General features: G+C 41.5%; 1 protein-coding gene across 3 annotated transcripts in view; it reads right to left on the bottom strand.

Moving 5' to 3' along the window:
* Nucleotides 1-10,535: 10,535 nt before the first annotated feature.
* Nucleotides 10,536-25,033, bottom strand: part of LOC311137964 (vitamin D3 receptor B-like) — a 98,603-nt gene continuing 84,105 nt past the window's right edge. For 2 of the 3 annotated variants that reach the window (XM_084172599.1, XM_084172598.1), the window contains exons 9-11: nucleotides 22,158-22,274; nucleotides 19,364-19,608; nucleotides 10,536-12,443 (exon numbers count right to left, since the gene is read on the bottom strand). In XM_084172599.1, coding sequence (XP_084028725.1) covers nucleotides 12,420-12,443; nucleotides 19,364-19,608; nucleotides 22,158-22,274 — 386 coding nt within the window. In that variant the 3' untranslated portion in view covers nucleotides 10,536-12,419. Of the gene's footprint in view, nucleotides 12,444-19,293; nucleotides 19,609-22,157; nucleotides 22,275-25,033 lie in introns of all 3 variants that reach the window. The other variant, XR_014613999.1, reaches the window with a different exon arrangement.

Here is a 25,033-nt window from a genome sequence, read left to right as displayed (position 1 = left end):
CATAGTTGACGTGTACCTATGATGAAAATTACAGGCCTCTCTCAGCTTTTTAAGTGGGAGAACTTGCACAATTGGTGGCTGACTAAATACTTTTTTTCCCCACTGTATATATATATACACACACACACACATACATACATATATACATATACATTTCCTTCTTAAAAATATATTTCCCTTTATTACTTTCCAACCCCACCACCCCTTCCCCAATTGGAGCAAACTAGTGAACAACAACGCCCAGGCCTCCACTCCCAGCCTACACACGCTACATACATTTTATGGACACAGCCAACCCCACAATAATTCCATTCTGTTTGCTTCCACTCCTGAACTTCCTCCACCCTCAACCTCCCTGACTATCTTCATGACGTCCACCCGGTCTTCCTCTATATGCCATATCTTTCTAACTGTGCTCTTTCACAAAAGCTCTCAACCTATAACCTATATACTTATTATGGACACAGTATGCTTACATTATTAGTTATCTTGTTGTTATTAGTTGTTGTTAGTTGTTATTAGTCCCATCCTTCAACTCCATTCAACACCACCCTTCTATCTCTTAACACCATCCATATTGGATTTCTATTTGCCATATATTTTTCAACTGTACTGTGATGTTTTACAAAAGTTCTGAACCTTTCTATTCTGATTGTTTCTACAGATTGTAAATTGAAAATAAACATTTTTGCTAGAAGTATTATTATATTATTGATCGATTGACTATGACTTTTCAGATCACCCAGTAATGCTATCTGCAGGGTTAGCTCCAGGTAAATATTGCATGTGGGTTTGTATGCTCCTGAAAACCAATGAGTAGATGGGAGAAGTGGTATTTGCAGCACGTCAAGTGTCTCAAATAGAAATAAGTTCAGTTTTAGCACTTGGCTACGCAGTGTGGATGAAATGATTGAATGACATGTATGTGTACAATTATTTTGCAACACTCACACACACAACATGGCTTGTCTGGTTTGGGTGTAAGACCAGCTATGATGATTCGTTGAAGCTGTAGGATCAGCCAATGATCTCGGTTGTAGGAACCGAAGAGGGAGGTTAGTTCTGGTGTGAGTCGAAAGGCTGGCACCCTGAGCTTGAGCTGGTGTGGCTGGACAGTGACAGACTTACTCTCTCAGATGGACCTAAAGTGATACCTTGAGGGATTCTACACAGTCAAACTAAAGGTCATTGTTCAGGAGATACCAACTGCTTTGTCTGTAGAGTTCAACAGAGGCAGCTTTATGAGGTGATGGAGACAGAGTTGCAGGTCACTAGCAAGCTGTTTATTAATCTCATAACCTTAACTTCTTGGTTACACATTTTTTGTCTCAGTACACTCTATAAGAGCATATGACATGGTTATGACACCCATCATTCCATTCAATGTAATAATGTGACAGAGGTTGGTAAATAACATAATACCCTGTTATAACATCTGCTATGTTGACTCTTATGTAGCATGTAATAACATATTACATAAGTTATCATGTAGACTGTGTAATATCAGTTGTTATTAACAGGATGACAACAGGATGACAACAGGATGAACAGTCATTTTTAACACCCATTATAACCGGTTTAATAACATCTCATGCCATGACTCATAACTATTTAAAACCACTTATGACAGCTTCTGGCAAATATTATAATGTGTTATATAGCTATTATAAAGACTTTATGAATGCATGCATGAGGACCTACAGTAAATTCTTACTCAATGTATTATAGGTGCAGCACAGCTGTTTTAAATTCAATATCAAACCATTTCTGGGTAACAATAAAGTCACAACTGTTTTCAATTCAAATTGTCAATTTTACTTTTAAATAACAAGATCCAGGCCAATCAGTCCTTTTGTTCCTTTTTCAACGACTGTATTCAAATAGAAAAAACAATAACTTTGATTTTCAGTTTCCATTAGTCACTGACACAAAGTTGCCTGGTTTCATTTTTCTATGTGTGATTCAGGGTTGGTGTCAATCCCAATTGAAGTCAGTCAATTTATGAAGCAAACTGCATTTCCAATTCAATAACTCAAAAGGAGAAGCTAATTAATCAATCAATTAATTAAATCACTGCTGTGATCTCTTCCCAACATTGTGTAAGTGGCCCTCTCACGTTTGGATAAATGCCATAGTACCAGGAACTAACACAATCTAATTGTTACACATAGTGTGCATTTAAAAAGTATTCATACCCCTTGACTTATTCCACATTTTGATGTGTTACAGTCTGAATTCAAAAATGGATTACATTTATTGTTTTTTCTCACACATCTACACACAATACCCTATAATGACCAAGTGAAAACATGTTTTTAGAAATGTTTGCAAATGTATTGAAAATTAAATACATAAATATCTAATTTACATAAGTATTCACACCCCCGAGTCAATACATGTTAGAATCACCTTTGGCAGCGATTACAGCTCTGCGTCTTTCTGGACATAAGTCTCTAAGAGTTTTGCACACATGGATTGTACAATATTTGAACCTTATTATTTTCAAAATTCTTCAAAGCTCAGAATTGGTTGTTGATCATTGCTATACAACCATTTTCAAGTCTTGCCATAGATTATCAAGCAGAGTTAAGTCAAAACTGTAACAGCCACTCAGGAACATTCACTGTCTTCTTGGTAAGCAACTCCAGTGTAGACTTGGCCTTGTGTTTTAGGTTATTGTCCTGCTGAAAGATGAATTCATCTCCCAGTGTCTGGTGGAAAGCAGACTGCACCAGGTTTTCCTCTAGGATTTTGCCTGTGCATAGCTCCATTCCATTTATTTTTTTCCTGAAAAACTCCCCAGTCCTTAATGATTACAAGCATACCCATAACATAATGCAGCCACTATGCTTGAAAATATGGAGAGTGGTACCCAGTAATGTGTTGTATTGGATTTGCCCCAATCATAACACTTTGTATTCAGGACAAAAAGTGAATTGACCACATTTTTTGCAGTATTACTTTAGTGCCTTGTTACAAACAGGATGCATGTTTTGGAATATTTATATTCTGTACAGGTTTCCTTCTTTTCACTCTGTCAATTAGGTTAGTAACTACAATGTTGTTGATCCATCCTCAGTTTTCTCCTATCACAGCCATTAAAGTCTGTAACTGTTTTAAAATCACAATTGGCCTCATGGTGAAATCCCTGAGCGGTTTCCTTCCTCTCCGGCAACTGAGTTAGGAAGGACGCCTGTATCTTTGTAGTGACTGGGTGTATTTATACACCATCCAAAGTTGAAATAAAAACTTCACCATGCTCAAAGGGATATTCAATGTTTACCAATCTACCAATAGGTGCCCTTCTTTGCGAGGCATTGGAAAACTTCCCTGGTCTTTGTGGTTGAATCTGTGTTTTAAATTCACTGCTAGACTGACGGACCTTACAGATAATTGTATGTGTGGGGTACAGAGATGAGGTAGTCATTCAAAAATGATCTTAAACACTATTATTGCACACAGTCCATGCAACTTCTTATGTGACTTGTTAATCACATTTTTACTCTTGAACTTATGCTTGCCATAACAAAGGGGTTCAATACATATTGTTTCATGACATTTCAGTTTTTCATTTGTAATTAATTTGTAAAAAAAAAAAAAAAAAGAATCCACTTTGACATTATGGGGTATTGTGGGTAGGCCAGTGAGAAAAAAAATAAAAATTTAAGCCATTTTAAATTCAGGCTGTAACAACAAAATGTGGAAAAAGTCAAGGGGTGTGAATACTTTCTGAAGGCACTATACACATCAATGATTTTTCTCCTTGCTTTATGAGTCTATCCTGCACTGCTACTCCCTAGATGAACTGGCCCTGTCCCATTCCCCATAATATTTTACTATAAATGTTTTATTAAACGTTTTAGGTTAAAATAATTTGTCTTTGATGATTTTTGAAAAACGCTTTGTCGTCTCCGTGCAGTCCACGCCTGTACCGTGGGTCTCCCATCCTCCTCAATTTTTGAAGTTACCAGATTTCACTGACACGCACACACATGCATGCACGCATGCACACACACACACACACACATTTGTTTTGTGAACTCAAATCTGAACCTATACATAATAATATGCCATTTAGCAGACGCTTTTATCCAAAGCGACTACAGTCATGTGTGCATACATTTTTACGTATGGGTGGTCCCGGGGATCGAACCCACTACCCTGGCGTTACAAGCGCCATGCTCTACCAATTGAGCTACAGAGGACCATGTGCTGTCTTACTTTCAGGCGGAGTATGAATGTAAAGCACGAGGGAATGTTTGGCTGTGAATGCTGTCTTACAGGCCTTATTACACACATACACACGCACAACATATGTAGGCATACAAACAAGAGAGAGAGCGAGAGAGATTATATTGATAGAGAGTGTGGTGTCATCTATTTGATACATGCAGATATACAGATCAAATACATTTTGTTTGTATTATATTAAAGTACTCCTTTAAAAAATGTATCAATTTTTTGAAGAACTTTCCCCTTAAATCCTGTACAGGCCCATCTCATTTTATGGCTATGTTTGAACAATTATTATTCTTACCAAAGTTTCACATTCTTACAACCCCAAGCTCATCGTTAACTCTTCTCATAATCTTCAATTCACATTGAGTATGTGTACATGCACACAATAATACGATTCTTGTAAATAGTCAGATTAATATAATAGTTTGATAAAAACTTTGACATGCTCGAAGAACGATTTCCCTGATAATCCTGTTTACATGGACACATCTGAAATCAGGCTACCCAATGGGACTTTGATGAATGCAGAAAATTGGCAATCGAAATAAACGTTCTACCACAGCGACAATGTCATTTTTGGGAAGTCTATTTGATTCTGATTTCGGACATATAAAGTTTGTATGTGAAAACTATTTCTAAGATACATACTTTCCGTTTTTCCAAACTCTCTTCACTGACACAAAAGAGGGAGGCTCGCTGGGCTGGTGCTAGCACATGTGCAGATCAAATACACTGCTGGAACTCGGATTAAGGTGTTTACATGTCCAAATAACTTGAAAGATTGCTCAGAAATCTAGGTGTTTTAATCGGTGTATGCTTACTTCGATTATGACCTTAAGCAGAGTAAGGTGTTTACATGACTAATGCCATACTCGGCCTACTTCCATAATCAGTTGAATATCAAATTATTAGTGTGCATGTAAATGTACACATTGACATGCTTGATAATCTAAAATCAATACATAAACCATTGTACTGGGCTTGGCTCTTGCGTTTGTGTTCACCAAGACTCTATTATTGCTAACCCTAACCATTAGCTAGTTTTTTTCATGTTCTGTCTATCAAGCTGCTAATTCTGCTAGCTAAACCGCTAACCATTGCAAAAACAAAGGTTTATTGAAAAACGATGTAGTTCGAGGCTGTCTCGACCTTGAAAACTCTGAGGGGAAAGAATGTTATTCTGCCCCAAAAGAGGGACAAAAAATAAAGAAACATCTATGTGATATCTGTATGCGTTCCAGACATTCTCCAGTGAACCACATGGTGGGTTTGCAGTAATGATATTTGGATGACTTGCATCAAGGACATCCAACTTTCAATCTAGATAAGTAGACGGATAATTAATAGAAAATGAGGAGAGAAAAAGGGACTTCTTTCTATAAGGCGTGCACACATACACACACACAAACACACACACACAGGACAGACAGACCGGATGGACAAGACGGACAGACAGATGCATACACACAGTGTCATTCACAACATAAGGGTCCACACACAGGTAATGCATGAGTTTTACATTAGAGGCAATTGCATCATCATTTCTCATTTTCGTTCCCTTACAGTGTGTTCACGATGAATAGCGTTGCCCCCCCCCGCCCACTCCACACACACACTTTGTCCAACTCAGCAGTCATACCCCAACTGGAACGGAAAATATAACGCACTTCTTATTATGCCAAGGCACTTTCTCAGTAAAGCAGTACAGTTGCATTTGGCGCGTAGACAGACTCCCTTATCAGTATGCCCATAGGCCGTGTCTCAGTGGATTTCTGATACGAGGAGGAGGCCACCAGTCACTACCCTTTGTATTAATACCTCCTATACAGACAGAAATAAATGCTAATTCGGGGGCCGCTCCTCCTTGGCGTTTGAGCGAATAAACCACGCTTTCTCCGCGCCTTCTCTCTACATCTTTATCTGGTGCCATTTATCTGTCCAGACCTCGCCCGAAGAACGCAGCAGGGTCAATGGCACGCTTCCAAGAAGCTGTCCTGACCTGACCCTGCCACTGACTGCGCTGCATGGGACACATCACAGAAGAGGAGCACTCATTGACAGATCATGGAGGGTTAGGGGGTAGGGGGTGTCCGAGGTGTCCTCCCACTGAACAAAATTATATTATAGGAAGACTTTTAACAATTATAATAGGTAAATGGTACATGTTGTCAGGTAAATATAATTGTAAACAGATTGAAGAAAAGTGCACACTTCTATAGGGTGTACTGGGGGGTGGGGGTAGGCAGGAGAATAAGGAAATATCTTCCCCAATTGTATTTTATTGATGACACTAGCCTCGGCTTCCAGGCCTTGCTTTCATACCTGCTATGTTGACACGTACCTTCGTGCCTTAAATCAGCTGTCAAGTAAGGTATCAAAAGTATAGCAGTTGAAGAGTGGAGCACGCATACTGTTAAAAGGGCAAAAAGGGGTGAATTATGTTGTCACAAGCATATATACTGTGACCTTGTAACATGTCAGGCAAATATAATAAGAATATGAAGGCTTATGAAGGAAGAGAGGATGCAAAAAGCACTACTAGATCTCGGAGTAGTGAGTAGTGACAATGTCCCTCAAATCTTTTGCATTCAATACTCTTTGGGGAATACATTCCAGGCAGACTACTGTGATAAATGATACAGTCTATATTAACAGTACCACTGTTGCGTGGCTGAAATGTCACTGTATGACTAATTGTATGGACAATTCCTCATTATAACAGATGGATGATGAGCACCATAGCGCAAAATAGCTGCCCATCTAAACCAAATGGAAGGCACACAATGTTCTATTACGCTCAGCTTAGAAGCTGCATAATTGCAATAAATATTGTAGTTTTTTTTCTTTGTGTATATTGCATTCCAAACCTCTTTTATTTTCCTATACAACAGTGTGTGGGTCTATCTTACCTGTTGAAAACAGTGCACCTGTGACTGGTAATGACAGGCCTACTAGTCTTAGGTCTAGATAGCTTCTACTGTCTGTAGGCCTATGCTCAGAAACACATGTACAAAAGTACAGTGGGTATGAATGCTATGCTAGGAAAATACCGTTTTAAGATAATGCAACCACTAATGTACTGAGAACAACCTACCAACGGCCTCGCCTAGAAGACGTTCGTTCGCCTCATATAAGCCCTATAGGGGTCTAACACTTCACCCCTCACCAAACCGCACTTACACGGCCTTATCAGTGCACAAGCAAGTGTCACCGCTTCATAAAAACAGTGACAATTAACTGTCACAACACTGACTGGATGCTCTGATAACCTTTTATTTTTCCTCCTGTACATATGCCGTACATGCAATCTCTCTCTCCATTCCTAGAGAAAGGGGGATGTGGTGTGTGTGAAGGGGAGGACAGTGACCTGAAATCTCTTCTCATTGTACTTGGAACATACTCGCTGAAATCACACAGCAGCATGCAAAGCCTAACTGAGAACCAACAAGGGGCATTATGTAGACCGAATGGAAGCAGCATAGAATCAGAACAGCCCTGAAATTTGCAAAATGCTTTTAAAGGGGAGCCATGCAGTGGGTTTTAGTTTAGCCGCCGCATTATAGCTAAGCTAGCACATTTTAAGCACAATGTACACACCTATTCCTCTGTTGAACTCAAAGTTGAAGAAAAAGAAGGATCATTGGGTCAATGGGTTTACAAAAAAAAAATCACAATAGGAAACACTGCCCTCTACTGTAAAATAGATGACATGATAGTAGGGGTACAGACAGTAGGACAAGGATCATCAACTACAGTGGGGAAAAAAAGGATTTAGTCAGCCACCAATTGTGCAAGTTCTCCCACTTAAAAAGATGAGAGAGGCCTGTAATTTTCATCATAGGTACACGTCAACTGTGACAGACAAAATGAGAAAAGAAAATCCAGAAAATCACATTGTAGGATTTTTAATGAATTTATTTGCAAATTATGGTGGAAAATAAGTATTTGGTCAATAACAAAAGTTTCTCAATACTTTGTTATATACCCTTTGTTGGCAATGACACAGGTCAAACGTTTTCTGTAAGTCTTCACAAGGTTTTCACACACTGTTGCTGGTATTTTGGCCCATTCCTCCATGCAGATCTCCTCTCGAGCAGTGATGTTTTGGGGCTGTCGCTGGGCAACACATACTTTCAACTCCCTCCAAAGATTTTCTATGGGGTTGAGATCTGGAGACTGGCTAGGCCACTCCAGGACCTTGAAATACTTCTTACGAAGCCACTCCTTCGTTGCCCGGGCGGTGTGTTTGGGATCATTGTCATGCTGAAAGACCCAGCCACGTTTCATCTTCAATGCCCTTGCTGATGGAAGGAGGTTTTCACTCAAAATCTCACGATACATGGCCCCATTCATTCTTTCCTTTACACGGATCTGTCGTCCTGGTCCCTTTGCAGAAAAACAGCCCCAAAGCATGATGTTTCCACCCCCATGCTTCACAGCAGGTATGGTGTTCTTTGGATGCAACTCAGCATTCTTTGTCCTCCAAACACGACGAGTTGAGTTTTTACCAAAAAGTTATATTTTGGTTTCATCTGACCATATGACATTCTCCCAATCCTCTTCTGGATCATCCAAATGCACTCTAGCAAACTTCAGACGGGCCTGGACATGTACTGGCTTAAGCAGGGGGACACGTCTGGCACTGCAGGATTTAAGTCCCTGGCGGCGTAGTGTGTTACTGATGGTAGGCTTTGTTACTTTGGTCACAGCTCTCTGCAGGTCATTCACTAGGTCCCCCCGTGTGGTTCTGGGATTTTTGCTTGTGATCATTTTGACCCCACGGGTGAGATCTTGCATGGAGCCCCAGATCGAGGGAGATTATCAGTGGTCTTGTATGTCTTCCATTTCCTAATAATTGCTCCCACAGTTGATTTATTCAAACCAAGCTGCTTACCTATTGCAGATTCAATCTTCCCATCCTGGTGCAGGTCTACAATTTTGTTTCTGGTGTCCTTTGACAGCTCTTTGGTCTTGGCCATAGTGGAGTTTGGAGTGTGACTGTTTGAGGTTGTGGACAGGTGTCTTTTATACTGATAACAAGTTCAAACAGGTGCCATTAATACAGGTAACGAGTGGAGGACAGAGGAGCCTCTTAAAGAAGAAGTTACAGGTCTGTGAGAGCCAGAAATCTTGCTTGTTTGTAGGTGACCAAATACTTATTTTCCACCATCATTTGCAAATAAATTCATTAAAAATCCTACAATGTGATTTTCTAGATTTTTTTTTCTCAATTTGTCTATCATTGTTGACGTGTACCTATGATGAAAATTACAGGCCTCTCTCATCTTTTTAAGTGGGAGAACTTGCACAATTGGTGGCTGACTAAATACTTTTTTTCCCCACTGTAGATTCAGCCGCAGGCCGATTTTTTGTTGCGAGGATGGTCGGGGGCCGGAACATAATTACAAATACTTTGTAGACTGCAATTTGACCACAAGAAGCCCAAACAGATATGTTTGACTAAAACATAATTTCAAACCTTGCTTACATTTTTATATGATCAAGCGTCTCTCAATTATGCGTGTCAATAATTGGGAACAGATTTCTTAAATTAAATTAACTTTGTGATGATTTCCTGGTGTTTTTACAGTCTTTTATGTCCAACAATGAAAATAAAAAATAATAAAAAATGTATTTATTTTGGCTCAGAAAACTTTGGGGGGCCAAATGAGACCACCCGCGCGCCGGCCGCAAGTTGGGGAACCCTGCAGTAGGACATAAAAACACAACAGATACAGAACAAACACATCAGCAATTGTGGTAGTTTTAGAAGATGGAAATGTTTTTAACTGACACAAAAGCTCCAAAGCTTTGAAAAAAGTTCAATGTATTTTAAGGTATTCCAGATATTGTAGATATTTGATGTGTTTTTTAGATAAAATAACATAAAAGTTGTCTGTACAGTAATTCAGTCGCCTTGCGGTCTTTCCTCTGTCTTTCCAAATGAATCTTCGATAAATCAAACACGCATTTCATCCGTTCCAAAAATACTTTACAGCAACCGAAATGTGCATAATTATAGACTTTTAAATATCAGTTCCCCACATTGTTGTGACTTCACCAAAACACTGGATAAAGTTGGTGGCACAAGCTTGGATGCACCGCTTGTACAGTATGTTACTCCACCCATAAGACCAGTTCTGCCCGTTAAGTTTATAGTTAGTTATACCGACTAGACTATTCACTCATGCAGCAGTGTCCAAGAACTGTTGAACCACTAAACATAGTTTTATTTATTTATATTAAACCTATCACATATATGTTATGCATACAATAAACATCAAACAGACACACAACACTATGCACAGTTGTTTATTATTTGATTTGCAAAACATCTGACAAAAATAACATTACATAAACACCCATTTATAATGTCTGTTGTAATAGAAAAAAAAAACATCTTAAAAGAAATAAAAACAAAAGAACTTACATTGCAAGAAATTAGACAAATTACTTTGATAATTGCAGCCATATAATGCTGGCATTGACAGGCAGTAATGGATAGCATATTCATCCAAATGTATGCATTGTGTTACAAACAATACTGTAAGTGCTTTTGTTGTTTCTGGCTTTCCATCGAATGTGACGTGGTGCAGTGTCTTAAAAACAGGATTATTCATTTAACAAGCGAACATTTTAGAAACAATTCTTAAACAACTCGATTTTCTTGCCATTAAAGACAGCTAAAGTAGAATCCCCGTCAGTTTAATAGGTTATGTAGTATTGACCAATCTTTGAAATAAGCCATCTCGAGAAACAATCATTGTTTTTAATTGTTTTAAGATACTTGAAAAAGATAATTGGAAAAGTTTGCTTGCTAACTTTCTAATCCTGCTTCACGAAACACTCCAATCAAAAGGTTCCTATAGGCACTCAACTCAGGCCCTGAAGGGCCACAGTGTCTGCTGGCTGTCAATACCTATAGCTAATAGCTACTAATTCTGAACTCCTTTCACTCCCTGCCTTGTACTCCAAAGTGTAGAGTGAGGAGTACATGGGAGCCAATTCCCCATTTTCTTTGGGAAAAAGAAATTATTTATGCATGCAGGTAACTTTAAGATACTTTTGAGTTAGCTTCTATCAATGTCATGTGTAGCAAGGTCTACATACCTCCAATAGCTAGCATGACGACTGATTATCAAACTGCCTGATTTTTCTATACACATTTTGTATTTTCTTATTTAAAGTTCTGTTTGAAAACAAACGGTCAAAATTGAGACAGTTAGTTGGAAAGATAGTAGGGAGCATTGCCAAAAAGTATTCAAAAACAGTACTCAAAGATATTAAAGCAGTTACTCAACATCTTCAATTGGTACTAACTGAGCAATGTCGGGTGGGTCAGATTTTTTTTTTTTTCCCGCGCTACAGACGGCTATATTGGTCCACTAATAAGGGACTAGTAAAAGGCCCAGTACACTACTTTTGTGTGTAAAAAAAAAAATATTTCATGGGGTTCTGCAGCACCCCTACTTCCCGTGGCTATGGTAGCTGGTGATTAATATTACACTGATCAATTAAAGCGGTTTAATCAACGTTTTATAAATGGGCATCAACTTCCTCAAGTCCACATTGTTCAAATAGGAACTTGCCCCATTGGTGCTTTTCTAGAACCAGCTTGTCCTAGCTTCATACCAACCTAAACTACTCATCTTTACAAAAACTACACAACATGACACTGTGGCCTGCTATGTCCTGGTTAGCATATTTCTGCTGGGTGATACTCAACCGTGCCAATGGTAGTAAGAATAACAACATTCCCATTGATCTGTGATGCTCCTGATAAAAGCAGCATTAAATGGATACTGAGGGTTGTCCTCTCAGAACTTTTGCCCTTAGCTGAAAATCTATATAGAATAGTTTACTCTAAAAAGCTGGGTTGGGGCATAAGAGTGGAGAAAATGAGCTGAGAGAGGGAGGGAAGGAGAGAGAGAAGGGATTGGGGAAAGGGGACAGAGTGAGAGACATCTAGTGAGGGCAAAGACCATTGCAACTGTGCCAAGAGGAGCAGGCACGCCAACTCTCCGACCGAAACGATACGACCTCTCTATACAAAGGTCACAGTTAAGTCTCTGGCTGCGTTTCATTCCAGGATGTTGCTCCCTCCCTTCTGTCCTTCAATGAAAGCCGAATATGGCGGAAACCAGGTGGAGGTATTTCTTACATACAGCTACCCAGTTGTGTCAGACGTGCGATATGCGAGTGAACTAAGAAAAAAAGGGAGGAAACCACGTATTAGAATGAAACGCGACCCCGGCCAACCCAAACCCAGCCTGGAATCCCATTGGTCAGAATGCAGGCACAATTACAACACAACCTCTGGTGGGTGTTTGTGCGTTACTTTAAAAAAGGCAATGCTTTTAAGTTGAGAAATACTTTACAAAAACAAAAATTAACAATGACTTCATTAGCTGTATAGTCTCCCAGTCTGCTTGATGAGACATCTTTGAGGTAATCATCAAAGTGTTTCATTAGACAGCAATAAATACCAACACATATTACAAAAGTAAAAACAGAGGCAACTGCTTTAATGTTAAAGCATAATCTGTAGCTATAAGAGGTAGATCATTGTTGTGTACATCCATTGTGGACACTCCTTTTAATGTTTGAAGAAAAAAAAAATCTACACGTCAAAATCAACGGTACTGTGTATCAATCCCTGTCACATTCTAAAAATGTTTTGAAAGGCAATCTCACTCGATCAAAACGATTCATATAATATTCTTCAAAAAAAATAAAAAAAATAAAGTGTGAGTTGAATTTCAAATCATTTTCCAAACTGGATTTGTAATTGTAATTGCTTTGTACAACCTTTATACAAGAACACACTTAAAAACTCCCAAAATGAGACTGTTAAGCTAGCTGATGCTGGTGTCCCATGGGCTGTATTGTAGCCATTCACCCTCTCTTTGATATAGAAAAATACACAAAACAAGAAAATACATACTGTATTAAACTCAAAATGTCTAGTTGAATTTCATTTAATTAATTTACATTTAATAAATGGTTCCTACAGGTAACTGCCAAAATAAAGGAAACACCAACATAAAGTGTATTAATAGGGCGTTGGGCCACAACGAGCTACCAGAACAGCTTCAATGCTCCTTGGCATAGATTCTACATGTGTCTGGAACTCTATTGGAGGGATGCGACACCATTCTTCTATGATACATTTTATTTATGGTGTTTTGTTTATTGTGGTGTAAAATGCTGTCTCAGGCGCCGCCCCAGAATCTCCCATAAGTGTTCAATTGGGTTGAGATCTGGTGACTGAGACACACACACACCCTTTAAACCCCCTATGCTAATTTGAGATCCCTCTTTCAAAGTCACTGAGATCTCTTCTTCTAGCCATGGTAGCCAAAATAATGGGTAACTGGGCATTTTTATACATGACCCTAACGATGGGATGTTAATTGCTTAATTAACTCAGGAACCACACCTGTGTGGAAGCACCTGCTTTCAATATACTTTGCATCCCTCATTTGCTCAAGTGTTTCCTTTATTTTGGCAGTTACCTGTATGTTCCAGTTTGGAGTTAGATAAAAATGTCAGAGCTAAAAATGAGACATTCTAAGTCGATGAATGAAAATGAAAAATGCTTAACCTGTATTGATGACCAAAAATCTATAGAAAGAAACTTCAGAGTTTGCTTGTCCTTCTAACTATAGTTAATGCTATTGAACAGCTTACCAGATGAAAAGTCTAAAGTTTCTATCTAGGTCATAAAGCCAGATTAGGCCTTTTCTTCATCAAGCGTTTTTGAATATCCCCAACGTTTGACTGAATATTGAGCAGCTACAACTGTGCAAACCAGACGCAAGCGAGAGAGAGACCTCTCCTTACCCTGTACTTCTTTACATCCCGCCCTGTGGCACTTATATGATACCCGAGCCTTATACATACCGAAAATCAAGCCTATATCTCATCAACTGAAAACAATCAACTGTCTTTATCTACACACAGAGATATGCATGTGGAAAGGAAATCAAAAACCAAAACCGCCCAAAATGCACAAGGCATCTTACAACCGTTACCTTGCAACACACCATAACCTTCACCAAACTGACATGAACATGAGTGGTACTGAGTAAAAGGAATCATGTAGCCTATCATCACCTTAATAAAACACATATCCCAGGAGAGAGAGGAACTTGTCAATCAATCGTATGAACTAAAACAATTCCACGAATCATCAGGTGCCTATGTAAGTGAATCTCTCACACTAGGTATTTAGTGTGATTTGTAGAACAATATCACTTTATACGACATATAGCTTAATCGATAAAAAATCAATTAAAAAGTCATTTTTTCTGCAGTCAGTCAACGGAACATTTGCTATGGGGGCTGGGAGGGGACAAATAATATAATGAATAACTGTCAATAAGGGGGAGAGTGATGGAGTAGGCTGTGGTCCACTATCTGACGTCTAATGTTTTAAAGCAAGGTTTACTGTACGCTAAGAACACAATGTTCTGATAACGTTCCTTCAACAGTAGGAAGACAGAGCCCTTTGTTCTCCCCCACTTCCTGCAAGAAGACCACAAAATAGCCCTCTCTGTAGCCTATAGCGATGATGTCATAACTAAGTGCCACAGTAGTTTCTGTTTGGCCAATCACGAGACTAGTTGAAGCAGAAGTGACACTCGCGTACATGAACTGAAGGACAGGATGTACAAGAGTGCGCCGTCTACCTCGACTCATGAAATCAATTTCCCCTCTTTTTGAGAATTTCCCCAGATGATGTCAGTGTCATAGCTTCGAGGCCAAAGCTATAGGCTGACATAATTGAAACATTCCAGGAAGTCAATGTGTCATGCCCATTAAAACAGAAGGAGATACTATAGACTCCGGGGAGAAGTAATCCCTAGGTACAGATCTAGGATCAGCTTCCCCCTTCCTAACCTTAACCATTAGTGGGGGAAATGACCCAAGATCAGCGTCTAAGGGTAACTTCACCCTACACCAAGAACTCATTATAGCCTCTTCGGCCATTTTCTGGCACACAGATTAGGCTAAACCTAGTCCTGGACTAAAAATGAATGGACATTCTCTATTTTCCAACTAGATTTAATAAACCGTGTCCAGGGAAAGCGATCCTCAGTGTCCATTCACTTGCTTTACAATATGATATACATGTAGGTCATTCTGAACACTGGAACAGGTGATAGGACATTAAATGTGGTCAACAGGTGCTCCCTAAAAACTATTTGATCCATGACGCCCCTGCTTTTAAGGTCTCTGTAGAGTAGCCTACATAGTTAATAATAATGGATTGGATTGAAGTGCTTTACATTGTATGGGTGAACTCACCTAACCCACACAGCCAACGTGTTGCACACCCTTGGGTGACCTTACACAAGGTTCTTGAATGGACAGGGGAATGAAGAGATCGAAAGCATATGAGTTGGTTCTACTTTATACAAGTACAATAGCATATCTGAGCCATAGAAATAAACATACTAGATATATCAATTGTGTATCTAAAGCCCCATGAAATCAATAGCTACTAATAAATACGAGCTACATTTCTTTAAATTGGCTTTTCTTGTTTTTCTCTCCTTCTATATGGCTTATATTAGAGAGCAGCACTGTAAATTCAGCTTGTAGAACATCTTCTTTCTCCCAAATGACAAACCAAAGGAAAGGCGCCAACCACACAACCTTAGCCAATGCGTCAATCAATCAATCCGATTCTGAAATTAGGCAGCTAGCGCATTGCCAATCACTCACTCACACCCAAACATATATAGATGAATCCATATACACTACTGTTCAAAAGTTTGGGGTCACTTAGAAATGTCCATGTTTTCCATGAAAACATACATGAAATGAGTTTGAATAGGAAATATAGCAAAATGAATAGGAAATGTAGTCATCGACAAGGTTAGAAATAATGATTTTTAATTGAAATAATAATTGTGTCCTTCAAACTTTGCTTTCGTCAAATAATCCTCCATTTGCAGCAATTACAGCCTTGCAGACCTTTGGCATTCTAGTTGTCAATTTGTTGAGGTAATCTGAAGAGATTTCACCCCATGCTTCCTCAAGCGCCTCCCACAAGTTGGATTGGCTTGATGGGCACTTCTTACGTACCATACGGTCTAGCTGCTCCCTCAACAGCTCAATAGGGTTGAGATCCGGTGACTGTGCTGGCCACTCCATTATAGACAGAATACCAGCTGACTGCTTCTTCCCTAAATAGTTCTTGCATAGTTTGGAGCTGTGCTTTGGGTCATTGTCCTGTTGCTGGAGGAAATTGGCTCCAATCAAGCGCCGTCCACAGGGTATGGCATTGCGTTGCAAAATGGAGTGATAGCCTTCCTTCTTCAAGATCCCTTTTACCCTGTACAAATCTCCCACTTTACTACCACCAAAGCACCCCCAGACCCTCACATTGCCTCCACCATGCTTGACAGATGGCATCAAGCACTCCTCCAGCATCTTTTCATTTGGTCTGCATCTCACAAATGTTCTTCTTTGTGATCCAAACACCTCAAACTTCGATTTGTCTGTCCATAACACTTTTTTCCAATCTTCCTCTGTCCAGTGTCTGTGTTCTTTTGCCCATCTTAATCTTTTCTTTTTATTGGCCAGTCTGAAATATGGCTTTTTCTTTGCAACTCTGCCTAGAAGGTCAGCATCCCGGAGTCGCCTCTTCACTGTTGACGTTGAGACTGGTGTTTTGCGGGTACTATTTAATGAAGCTGCCAGTTGAGGACCTGTGAGGCGTCTGTTTCTCAAACTAGACACTCTAATGTATTTGTCCTCTTGCTCAGTTGTGCACCGGGGCCTCCCACTCCTCTTTCTATTCTGGTTAGAGCCAGTTTGTGCTGTTCTGTGAAGGGAGTAGTACACAGCGTTGTACGAGATCTTCAGTTTCTTGGCAATTTCTCGCATGGAATAGCCTTCATTTCTCAGAACAAGAATAGACTGACAAGTTTCAGACTAAAGTTATTTGTTTCTGGCCATTTTTAACCTGTAATCGAACCCACAATTGCTGATGCTCCAGATACTCAACTAGTCTCAATAAGGCCAGTTTTATTACTTCTTTAATCAGCACAACAGTTTTCAGCTGTGCTAACATAATTGCAAAAAGGTTTTTTAATGATCAATTAGCCTTTTAAAATGATAAATTTTGATTAGCAAACACAATGTGCCATTGGAACACAGGACTGATGGTTGCTGATAATGGGCCTCTGTACGCCTATGTAGATATTCCATTAAAAATCAGCCGTTTCCTTCTACAATAGCCATTTACAACATTAACAATATACAGTGTATTTCTGATCAATTTGATGTTATTTTAATGGACAAAAAAATTATTTTCTTTCGAAAACAAGGACATTTCTAAGTGACCCCAAACTTTTGAACGGTAGTGTATGTATATATATATATATATATAAAGTTGCGAAAGCATAGTGTTTCAGAGAGAGAAAGTGAGAATAAGTCGTAAAACATGGTCATCAATATCATGTTTGTTTGCATATATAATCCAACAATTTCCTTACTAAGCATTAGTAGTAGTAATATCTATGTAGCCCTATGTACAGCTGCGGTCTTTGTATCGATACGTAGTATTTACAGGATGCAGCCACTGGAGGGCTGCGCAGCATACAACATCAAACCGGAGGACTCGGACATGTCAAAAAACAAAACAGTCCATCTGAGTCCTCTAGACATTCTTTTCAAATAATTCCACTTCCTAGTTGGAAACGAAAGGGGTGATATCTGTGAAGAAGCAGCTTTGAAACACTCCACCTACTAAAAACTGTACATTTGAGGGAAAAAAGGAACAATTCATGGAATTGTTTTAAGATCCTGTCCAGATAACCCTTTAAAAACGGTGATAGAACTTGAACATAGACATATATTAAATGATACGCTTGAGTACAGGTAGTAGTGTTCGGGATACATAGAAGTTGTAGCTACGTCTATTTACAGCCATCATAATCCCCCCCCCCCCCCCAAAATTAAGAAACTAACCAACCAGAAATCTGGCTTGGTTTGATTGACAGCTTGTTTTAGTGCCTTAACAGCCACAGCCCCGCACACTACTCCACAACCAAACTATTTCCAGGTTACAGATAATATTCTGTAGGCTGTATAAATCTATTTAGAGTATACACATTTCCTTCATCAATTCCTAGAGGCTAGTTAGCGATAGCTAGCACAAATGGTGAGTGTGCACATAAAAGGCGTCATGTGGCTACACTAGGAGAAGCCTGGAAGCTTAGAGAGCATTGACAATACCTTTGGCAGAGGTGAAGGACGTGTGTTTTGCGGCATATACGTACACTCAAACACTTGCCCTTGAGTGAAGCGATTGAGCAGAATAACTGGAGAAAGGGTGACAGAAAGAGGTGGAAATACTTTGCAGGCACTGTTTTCGCTCCAGTGACACTCTGGTATCTAATAGCAATCCACGACTCAAATGTTATCATGCATTTTCAAGGTTCTATGCTGTGTGTATTTGTGAATACAAAGATATTTGTGAATACAAAAACTGAAAAAGAGGAAAACCAGAGGTAGCTCCAACATATTGGCTAACTGTATGTGAGTGTGCTTATGTGTGTGTGTGATCATGTGTATGTGTGATGCATGACACACACACAAAAAGCACACAGTGTACTGTATATACCGGCACACAAGATGCAATACTGTTTGTCAATATACTGTCTGTTAAATGCCAAGGTAAGCGTACATGTCAAATATAGGCAGAAGTTCCATGTACGTATGGTTCTGAAGAAAATTCCCTTGTTTGTATCATTCGCTCCCCATCGCTTTGCATGTTCCAGTCAACAGCTCCTCAGGTACCCAGTCCCAGGCCTGACCTACCGACCTACCAAAGCTCCTCACGCACACATGCACATGCACACTCGGCAGGGGACTTTCTAACACACACTTCTATACCCCCCCCTCCCCCTCCCCCTCCCCCTCCCCATAACACACACGCGCACCTTCTCCCTCCCTCCCTCACTCACACACTTACACTCACACCATCCACAGTCCATCTAACCACATTCCTATAGCTCCCACCTCATACTCTCCTCCCACCTCTCCTATGACCTTGCGTCCACCTCTCCACCTCCATCAAAGGTCACCAAAAAGTGTTAATTTAGGAGACCTCGCTGCCGAACACCTCCAGCACCAGCGGGGTCAGCTGCATGCTGTGCTCGGGCTGGAAGGACAGCGAGCGGTACTGCTTGGAGTGCTCCTCGTTCAGGCTGCGCAGGTCCGCCAGCTTCTGGATCATTTTGGCATACACCAGGTGGCCGCCCGGGTGGTGCAGCTGGATGTAGGCCTGCAGCGTCTCCGACAAACGGTCCTGTAGGGCCTCGATGCGCCCGTGATCCTGCACGCCGGGGCGGTCTGGAGGGGAGAGAAAGGAGAGAGAGGGGCAGGGAGACACGGACGGTAAGACTTTAAAGGGCTTCTTCATATTCATTATCTCCAGCACCATACCAGACAGTACGAAGGGAGGGGAAGACATGGCTGGTAAGACTTTAAAGAGGCTATACAGAACTGTTGTCTCAGAGAGGTGCTCTTGAGCCAAAAGGGGTCTGCAAAATGGACAGAAATAATGTCCAGAAATGACCTTATTGTATGAAAAGGGGCACACCTCCCCACAGCCATGAACAAAAGCTTATATTAGCCTAACCTCAGCCTAAAACAAAGTATATGTGTGGTTTCATGAGAAAATAAATCAATTTTGCTAATATTATGTAATGTACAACACGCTTGCATGTGTTGTACAGGAAATCTACACTGAGTATACAAAACATTTCCATGACATAGACAGGTGAATCCAGGTGAAAGCTATGATCTCTTATTGATGTCACTTGTTAAATCCACTTAAATCAGTGTAAATGAAGGGGAGGCGACAGGTTTAAGAAGGATTTTTAAGCCTTGAGACAATTGAGCCATTGATTGTGTATGTGTGCCATTCAGAGGCAAGACAAAAGATTTGGGCAAGACAAAAGATTTAAGTGCCTTTGAATGGGGTATGGTAGTATGTGCCAGGCGCACCGGTTTGTGTCAAGAACTGCAACGCTGCTGGGTTTTTCACGCTCAACAGTTTCCTGTGTGTATCAAGAATGGTCCACCACCCAAAAGACATCCAGCCAACTTGACACAAATGTGGGAAGCATTGGAGTCAACATGGGCCAGTATTCCAGTGGAACGCTTTCGACACCTTGTAGAGTCCATGCCCCGACGAATTGAGGCTGTTCTGAGGGCAAAAGGGAGTGCAACTCAATTTTAGTAAGGTGTTCCTAATCTTTGGTATACTCAGTGTATATACACACACACATTATCAGACACCGAGGAATTCATGAGGTAAGAAATCAACTAATAGTATGTAATGTACAAACACAGGCATGCAAAGCATGCATGTACAGCGCATTCGGAAAGTTTTCAGACCCCTTTACTTTTTCCACATTTTGTTACCTTAGAGCCTTATTCTAAAATTGTTTAAATAGTTTTTTACCTCATCAATCTACACATAATACCCAATAATGACAAAGCAAAAACAGGTTTAGACATTTTTGCAAATGTAAAAAAAAAAAAAACATTTACATAAGTATTCAGACCCTTTACTCAGTACTTTGTTGAAGCACCTTTGGCAGCGATTACAGCCTTGAGTATTCTTGGGTATGACGCTACAAGCTTGGCACACCTGTATTTGGGGAGTTTCTCCCCAAAAACCTCCTCAAATCATGATGCTGCCACCATTATGCTTCAACATAGGGATGGTGCCAGGTTTCTTCCAGACGTGACACTTGGCATTCAGACCAAAGAGTTCAATCTTGGTTTCATCAAACTAGAGAATCTTGTTTCTCATGGTCCGAGAGTCCTTTTGGTGCCTTTTGGCAAACTCCAAGTTGGCTGTCATGTGCCTTTTACTGAGGAGTGGCTTCTGTCTGGCCACTCTACCATAAAGGCCTGATTGGTGGAGTGCTGCAGAGATGTTTGTCCATCTGGAAGGTTCTCCCATCTCCACAGAGAAACTCTAGAGCTCTGTCAGAGTGACCATCGGGTTAATGGTCACCTCCCTGACCAAGGCCCTTCTCCCCCGATTGCTCAGTTTGGCCGGGCGGTCAGCTCTAGGAAGTGTCTTGGTGGTTCTAAACTTCTTCCATTTAAGAATGATGGAGGCCACTGTGCTCTTGGGGACTGTCAATGCTGCATAAATGTTTTGGTGCCCTTCCCCAGATCTGTGCCTCGACACAATCCTGTCTCTGAGCTCTACGGACAATTCCTTCGACCTCATGGCTTGGTTTTTGCTCTGACATTCACTTTCAACTGTGGGACGTTATATCGATCCTGTGCCTTTCCAAATCATGTCCAATCAATTGAATTTACCACAGGTGAACTCCAATCAAGTTGTAGAATCCTCTCAAGGATGATCAATGTACACAAGGATGCACCTGAGCTCAATTTCGAGTCTCATAGCAAAGGGTCTGAATACTTATGTAAATAAGGTATTTCTGTTTTTTATTTGTATGAAATGTGCAAACATTTCTAAAAACCTGTTTTCGCTTTGTCATTATGGGGTATTGTGTGTAGATTGATGAGGGAAACAAATTATTTAATCAATTTTAGAGTAAGGCTGTAACGTAACAAAATGTGGGAAAAGTAAAGGGGTCTGAATACTTTCCAAATGCACTGTATATGCACTTACTGACAAAAATGTACAAGATATACACACACACACACACGAGTGTAAGCAGACACTGAGACTTGAGTGTGTGAACTTCAGCACAAAGACACACAAAAACACACTCACACAAATGCACATTTCAACAGTCCCCCCCACAAGCTAACTGATCCTCACAAAAACAAGGAGACTCGCATAAACAATTAATGACAGACACACACTCCCCCCCCCCCCCACACACACACCCAGTGTTAGTGTGTACCTGGGGAGAGGAGGCAGATGGCCATGAGCAGCACGTGTTCCTCCTCGTGGAGGTTGAGTTTTTTCAGGCCCACCTGGAATTTGACCAGGGGCTCAAGCAGCTCCAGAGTGTGGCCCGCTGCAGGAGACAACATACACCGTCAATCAGATCAGATAACAATCACTATATATCTCTCAATATATTGTTTGCCTAACACTAAGGATTTGTGTGGCTTTGCAAGATAAGAAATTGATTTATATGATATAATGTATGTGCTATATTATACAGTATATCTACACTGAACAAAAATATAAACGCAACATGTAAAGTGTTGGTCCCATGTTTCATGAGCTGAAATAAAATATTTAAAATGTCTCTAAATTTTTGTGCACACATTTCTTTTTACATCCCTGCTAGTGAGCATTTCTCATTTGCCAAAATATTCCATCCACCTGACAGGTATGGCATATCAAGAAGCTGATTAAACAGCATGATCATTACACAGGTGCACCTTGTGCTGTGGACAATAAATGGTCACTCTAAAATGTGCCGTTTTCTAACACAGCACAATGCCACAGATATCTCAAGTTTTGAGGGAGCTTGCAATTGGCATGCTGACTGCAGGAATGTCCACCAGAGCTGTTGCCAGAATGTTCATTTCTCTATCATAAGCTGCATCCAATGTCGTTTTAGAGAATTTGGCAGTACGTCCAACCGGCCTCACAACCGCAGACCACATGTAACCATGCCAGCCTAGGACCTCCACATCCGGCTTCTTCACCTGCAGAATTGTCTGAGACCAGCCACCCGGACAGCTGATGATACTGTGGGCTTGCGTAACCAAAGAAGAAGTGTGCACACTGGAGAAGTGTGCTATTCACGGATTAATTCCGGTTTCAACTGTACTGGGCATATGGCAGACCGTGTGTATGACGTCATTGAGGCGAGCGGTTTGCTAAAGTCAACGCTGTGAACAGAGTGCCCCATGGTGGCGGTGGGGTTATGGTATGGGCAGGCATAAGCTACGGACAACCAACACAAATGCATTTTATCGATGGCAGTTTGAATGCACAGAGATACCGTGACGAGATCCTGAGGCCCATTGTTGTGCCATTCATCCGCTGCCATCACCTCATGTTTCAGCATGATACTGCACGGCCCCATGACGCAAGGATCTGTACACAATTTCTGGAAGCTGAAAATGTCCCAGTTCTTCCATGGCCTGCATACTCACCAGACACGTCACCCATTGAGCATGTTTGGGATGCTCTGGATCGACAATGTGTTCCAGTTCTCGTCAATATCCAGCAACTTGCACAGCCAGTGGGACAACATTCCACAGGCCACAATCAACAGCCTGATCAACTCTAAACGAAGGAGGCAAATGGTGGTCACACCAGATACTGACTGGTTTTCTGATCCACACCCCAACCTTATTTTTTAAGGTATCTGCGACCAACAGATGCATATCTGTATTCCCAGTCATGTGAAATCCATATACTAGGGCCTAATGATTTTTTTTCAATTGACTGATTTCCTTATATGAACTGTAACTTAGTAAAATCTTTGAAATTGTTGCATGTTGCGTTTATATTTTTGTTCATTGTATGTATTCATTATTTATATCTTTATAAATGTATATATCTCTTATTCATTATGATTTAAAAGGCCAAACTGATCCTAGTTGTCACGATCGTCGGGAACAGATGAGGACCAAGGCGCAGCGTTGCAGGCAAACATACTCTTTATTGAGCGAAACGCGATCAAAACAACAAAGACGGTAACGTGACAGTACACGGTCAAACACAACCAACTTGAAACAAGAACCCACAAAAAACAAAGGAAAAACCGACAGTTTAAATATGGCTCCCAATCAGAGACAACCAGCAAACAGCTGACACTCGTTGCCTCTGATTGGGAGTCACTCAGGCCAACATAGAAATAGAGAACATAGATCTACACACCCTGGCTCAACATAACAGTGTCCCCAGAGCCAGGGCGTGACAGTACCCCCCCCTAAAGGCGCGGACTCCGACCGCGCCAACTAAATACCACAGGGGAGGGATCGGGTGGGCACTCCGCCTTGGCGGCGGATCCGGCTCTGGGCCCGATCCCCACTCCCTCTCCAACCCCCCAAAGTATCCCTGGTCCGGTCTGGCCCCGCTGGCCGGAGCCGGACTGACGACACGCACCCCTGGCTTGGTGCGTGGAGTAGCAACTGGCCGGACCGGGCTGACGATACACACCCCTGGCTTGGTGCGTGGAGCAGGAATGGACCGGACCGGGCTGACGATGCGCACCCCTGGCTTGGTGCGTGGAGTAGCAACTAGCCGGACCGGGCTGACGATACGCACCCCTGGCTTGGTGCGTGGAGCAGGAATGGACCGGACCGGGCTGACGATACGCACCCCTGGCTTGGTGCGGGGAACAGGCACGGGCCGTGCTGGACTGACGACGCACACCACTGGCTTGGTGTGGAGAGCAGGAGCGGGCCGGACAGGGCTGACGAAACGCACCACAGACTTGGTGCGGGGAGCAGGAATGGGCCGGACTGGGCTGGCGACGCGCACCACAGACTTGGTGCGGAGAGCAGGAACGGGCCGGACAGGGCTGACGAAACGCACCACAGACTTGGTGCGGGGAGCAGGAATGGGCCGAGCCGGGCTGACGAAACGCACCACAGACTTGGTGCGGGGAGCAGGAATGGGCCGAGCCGGGCTGACGAAGCGCACCACTGACTTGGTGCGGGGAGCAGGAACGGGCCGAGCCGGGCTGACGAGACGCACCACAGACTTGGTGCGGGGAGCAGGAATGGGCCGGACTGGGCTGACGAAGCGTACCACAGGCTCAATGCGGAGAACAGGAACAGGCCGGACCGGGCTGGCGACGCGCACCAC

Source organism: Coregonus lavaretus (genome assembly GCF_964263955.1).
Source record: "Coregonus lavaretus genome assembly, chromosome: 12".
Lineage (NCBI taxonomy): Eukaryota > Metazoa > Chordata > Actinopteri > Salmoniformes > Salmonidae > Coregonus > Coregonus lavaretus.
Note: the sequence above shows the minus strand (reverse complement) of the source record. Positions and strands in the feature narration are given on the sequence as shown.